The 5,320-nt window shown below is 39.4% G+C and overlaps 1 protein-coding gene across 7 annotated transcripts in view; it reads right to left on the bottom strand.

The window, feature by feature from the left end:
• The window catches only part of zmynd11 (zinc finger, MYND-type containing 11), a 30,986-nt gene extending 25,699 nt beyond the window's left edge, over window positions 1-5,287 (bottom strand). For 4 of the 7 annotated variants that reach the window (XM_020625394.1, XM_020625396.1, XM_020625397.1 and 1 more), the window contains exons 1-2: window positions 5,104-5,287; window positions 242-377 (exon numbers count right to left, since the gene is read on the bottom strand). In XM_020625394.1, the coding sequence (XP_020481050.1) occupies window positions 242-372 (131 nt within the window). In that variant the 5' untranslated portion in view covers window positions 373-377; window positions 5,104-5,287. Of the gene's footprint in view, window positions 1-241; window positions 378-3,964; window positions 4,166-5,103 lie in introns of those variants that run through there. The other 3 variants (XM_020625398.1, XM_020625399.1, XM_020625395.1) reach the window with 2 other exon arrangements.
• Between the last annotated feature and the right edge of the window lie 33 nt (window positions 5,288-5,320).

Below are 5,320 nucleotides of genomic sequence, written 5' to 3'. Positions count from 1 at the left end.
TTTAATAAATCTGCTAAAATGTCAAATTCTGTGTTTTTCTGTCAATATGGGGTGCTGTGTGTACATTAATGAGGAAAAAAAATGAACTTGAATGATTTTAGCATATGGCTGCAATATAACAGTGAAAAATTTAAGGGGGTCTGAATACTTTCCGTACCCACTGTATATACACACACACACACACACAGCCACACCATGAAAGATGCACACATCACGTCTGTCTCAGCTAAGGTAAACTTACTTAGAAATCCTGTCCATGTTTGCGATTTGTTTCTGGTTGCGAATGACCTCGATGGCCGCCCACACATACTGAACCACTGTAGGGTCCGCCTGCCTCTTCCTCACCACACGTGACATGAGTTCCTTATTCATCACAACTGCGGGAAAGAAAAAAAAAAACAGATGAGCAGATATTTGTCTTTCTTTTGTGAATGAAAAAGAGACAAGGGCACATAATAAAAACAGCCTGAAACATTTAAATAAATACTTTACTTCACTGTCATACCATAACACTAAGAAACAGCTGTAAGAAAATACTGTAGATGCAAGAGGCTAAACTCTTAATAGTAGTAGTGTCACAAATTAAGGAGACAGTGATTGTTGTGATGTTAAGAGCAGTAGCAGCCAAAATAAAAAATTGTAGCAGTGTTAATAGCAGTGACAACAGTGGTACTAATATCAGTAATGTTTCTCTGTATAACTCACCAAGTAATCATCAAGTAATTCTGCCAAATAATCAAAAGTTCATTTTACACTGAATGAACATAATACTCCAACAGCTGTATCTATAAAGTACACATACTCCAATATAACACAATATGATTCCACACATATGATTAGCTGTAATGATTTCCAATATTATTTGATCCCAAGTTGACTGTGTAACAAAGACATGGCACTAGAAAAGAAAATGTATAGAAAACCCAAAATGAAGTCTATAATAAATCATTATGCCTTTATACAAATGTGAAAAATAAAGTACATGAGATTAAATTCTTAGTGCATTTACCAAGAGCTGGTACCACCACAAAAAAAAAAAAATCATTGATATAAATCATTTTAACAAGAAAGCATGTTTTTCACAGCCCTGTGTCATTTCCTGTGCAGGATTAGTCACTTAAACATTCATGACACCCTATACCAAGTGCGCCATTCACTGTGGAAGAGCACTTTGTACTGTGATTCTCTCTAACAAACATCCCGTGTGCTCAGGTTTCTCATTTATGTTCAGCTGATATTAGATGACCTAATCATCAAGGCCACAGGGAAACATTTTCAGTTGTGCAGAGCTGTGTTATAGGAACCTGTGAGATAAAGAGCCAGTTTGGCTTCCAGCTGCTTCACAACAAAGACCAAGGACCAGAAAAATCACGTGACTGTCCTTAATAACATTAATGACCACTATGCATAGTCAGGTGATCTTCTCATACTTTCAGCGCTTTTCTCATTTTGCTAATATTCACACTGTATGTAGTATATGCTGCATATTACATAACCGCTACAACTGCCCATAAAAACCAAAGACTAAGGAAATGGTGTCAGTAACAGACCACACATGTTATCTGATGTAGCTTTACTCGTTCAGATACTGGTCAATACATATAAGAGTATTAGTCCAGGTGTTAAGACATATCCAAAAAAAAAAACAAAAAGGCCTTCCACCAACATGATGCAGCTGAAGGCTTCTGAGACAAATCACCGGTGTGCTATTCTTTTTAACGGTACCTCTAATCTAGAACCAAATAATTCAATAATCATCCTTGAGTCACCTAAATCAAAGAGGAAATGCATTTCAGCTCAGAAACTCTTTTTTCAACTTCTCTCATGACAGTGAAATATAATAAATAATTCATACTGGAAGAAAACTACCGCCCCAACCATTAAAATGTCGGTAGATGACTTAAGCTATATAAAGAGATTTATCAGGTTTTAAAACACAAACCTGCTAGATTTCTCAGACTTTGGCAAACCCTTATTAAGCAACTAATTCATATTTTACATCTTTGTAAAATTTTACAGTAATCTACAAATATTAGCCAAAGATATTTGTTAGTTATGATGGGATAGTTGTCGCTCTTGGCTGCTTTCCCCTCTCAGTCTGTTTTATTACTATTCCTATGTTTTTCACAGGAACATGAGCAAACTGCTCAACAGGAACATGTTTGAAAGATCTGAGCCTAGGTGCTTTGTTTTAGAAGTATTCCAAGCACTACGTTTTAAGATACAGTACTTTGAATAGAAGTTCTTGGGAAACAGTATGTGTGGCTGCATGGATCACTGACAACTCCTAGAAATATTTGCTCTGTCCTTGGCCATAGTTTTTCATGCATTTGGTATCTGACATTAGTCAAGCTAAAGCTACACTTCTTGCTAAAGGCTTTAATTTTCAATTATGCAGAGAGTCTATTATTAAAATTCACATATGTAAGCCTCAGGCTAGACCTCTGAAAAGCATGACAGAGATATTTTATCATGCTTTGTTGTCATTTTTAAAACCTCAGACTATTTCCATCCTTGCTCAGTGAACATCACAATAAACAAGGAGGTGGTGATAGAAGCTCAGAAAATGCCAGAGAGAAATTGACAAGCAGAACTCTTAGACCTTCAAAGGTTCTCAGTAATACTGCTTTGACTCTGTGCTGTGGTGCACAAGCCTGGCCTTCCTGGAATATCTCCAGAAATTCAAATCCAATTTTATGCAGGCCTCTTCTTTAACCAACCGTGAAACTTAAGATGTCACATTCATAAATCACAGCCAAAAGCTAAACATAATAATACTCAGAGTGTTTTAATATGAAGGAAGATGCTTGGTTTCAGTGCACTTTGTGATAAAAGAGGCTGGGACAGAGGGAGGACATTCATCTTCCCACTTGTGGTTTAGGGGGAAAGACAGCATGGAAGAAAAAAATACCCGTTTCATGTTGAGAGCAAACATGTAAACCAGTCAAGAATAAATACATACGACTCTGAAGTCAAAACAAAGCATGAGCTCTGGTAACGCAAACAAGTAAAACATATTATGTAGAAACACAAGGGTTCATATTTTTGTCAGCATGGAAGTTTCTTAAGTTGAGGCTGCACTTGCTCAAGATCTAAGTCTGGGCAATACACAGATATCAGCTTGGTGTATATGCTACTATTGCTGCAGGTCAGGCTCGTAGAAAATCTAATTATCACCATCTGGATTCCACTGAATGTGACCTTATTGTCTAATTACTAGACTTATCTGCCCATATTTTATTGATTAAAAATCAAAATGTTTCTTGATGGATTACTGAACGGGCCAACCGGGCACAGGCCCAGGGGCCCAAAGAGCTTGCAAGAAAAATATCACAGAAAGAAACAAAAATAAATAAAAAGGCCAAAACAAGATGCAAAACAACCACAAGAAAATTGAAAATTTACTATAAAGAGATGCAAAACATTTTCAAAAATCAAAATAATAATAATAAAAACACAAACAAAACCCGTCTGTTTCAGTCTTGATGTAGGTGTTGTTGGTTATGATAGGATCAATGTGTAAATATGCTGACATTGATGTTATTTATGCCACAGAGAAAAAAGGAGGCAAGGCAAAACAATATTTTTCACCTATTTTGGCTCCAAACATCACTCTTGGTTCAGAGAACCAGAATAAGAAGAAAACCAACCCAGACATTAAAAATCACGTTTGCAGTTTAAAGAGAAAGAAGAGGGGAGCAGGAAGGTGACTGAGTAATGTGACTTTTCCTATTCTGTGTCAAGTGAGCTTTGCAGACCGCTCACATCCCATCCTGGACACAAACTGTTTGAACTTCTCCCCTCTGGATGGCGCTACAGAACACTGTAAGCCAATACAACCAGACACAGTTTCTTTCCCTGTGACATTACTGATAAATAGTTTTTGTCTCTTTTTCTTGTTGTCTTATGGAAGCACACTGTCAGTCACTGCACCAGAGTCTGATTTCTCGTGTGTTCAACATACCTCGCCAGTAAAGGATTCTGAAGGAGAGCCACCTGTGTCCAAATGCCAGTGCAGCAGGGCCACGCCAGCTTTCCCTCCTCCATATGTAGCTGTTGGGCTGGCATGTACACTATACAGCCACCTCTGCCTCCAGAGAGCTCACTCTACATGATGACCGGCTCTGCACACCAACACGCTGCCCTATTAGCCAAGGTGTGCCACATCAGAAGCCAATTATAAGTCAGCCAGCTCAGGATGAGAGAGTTTTATGGCTGCCAGGGTAACGGCACTGTTGTACTCTCCTGAGAAAACCTGACAGTCTTACCTAACATTACACTAAAATCATAGCAACTGGTTAATACGAATTAAATAAACTCTGACAGTAAGACATGTTGCAAAGGTGCAGTGCCGTCTTAAGATTTCCATTCACCTTTAGCCAGCTAATAGCGACCAGGTTGACACTGATATGACGAGACCCAACGAGATGTTCTGACAACAAAACTGCACTGTAGCATCGTGATGTGAAACTTTACGAAAACCTATTTAAATAATACACAAGACACAACTACCTCTGGCAACAAAGAGACAGCCGAGGAAGGCCACTACCTTTTAATAAGCCCAGTTTAGCTACTAAGTTAGCAGCCTGGCTAAGGTCCAGGCCAAAGCTTGTCCAGACAAAGACAGCAATTTAACTTTTCTGTTTGATTGAAATCATCCAAATAATGTTGAATATAAATTAAATGATAACACAAAAGCCAGAACAACAACCCAAACCAATAGCTGGTATGCAAACAGACAAACGTGGCGAGTTAACGTAGTTTTTGTTAGCGATGCTAGTGAACTGTTACGGAGCCAGCTAACTCTAGCAGGCTAGCTAGCAAACCTAGTCAACTTGTCAGCGCATCACCGCATAACCCATAATCACAACAACAGTCTGGTACACACACAGCTCTATCCGTAGTCACAATATAGCGAAACATCATCAGCTAACCAGCTACCCACTCGTTTGTTTGGGAGGGCGCCATGTTCATAATCCTCCATCACGGGACTGGAAAGGCAGCTAGCTACAACTAAGCTAAGAGCGTCTAGCTTGGTGCTAGCTAGCCGCAGTGTTGTCATTGAGCTTGTGCCATTTTCAGCTGAATAAAAATCAAACTCACCTCAGCTACAGTGTCACTAACACACAGCGCTGCAGAAAATCCTCCGAAGATTGAGTGCGAGGCAGGTTACATCAGTATTTGTCAGGGTAGCTGATGCTGCGGACAGTGGTTTGTGTGCAGCTGGGCTCGGAGGTAAACACAGACAGCGCCAGGCTGCTGCACCACAAGGAGGACTCTAGTGGTGGCATGGGAATACTGCGGCCCACACCCGGGTTCT

This window comes from Monopterus albus, unplaced genomic scaffold, assembly GCF_001952655.1.
Source record: "Monopterus albus unplaced genomic scaffold, M_albus_1.0 scaffold354.1, whole genome shotgun sequence".
NCBI classification, from domain to species: Eukaryota; Metazoa; Chordata; class Actinopteri; order Synbranchiformes; family Synbranchidae; genus Monopterus; species Monopterus albus.
Note: the sequence above shows the minus strand (reverse complement) of the source record. Positions and strands in the feature narration are given on the sequence as shown.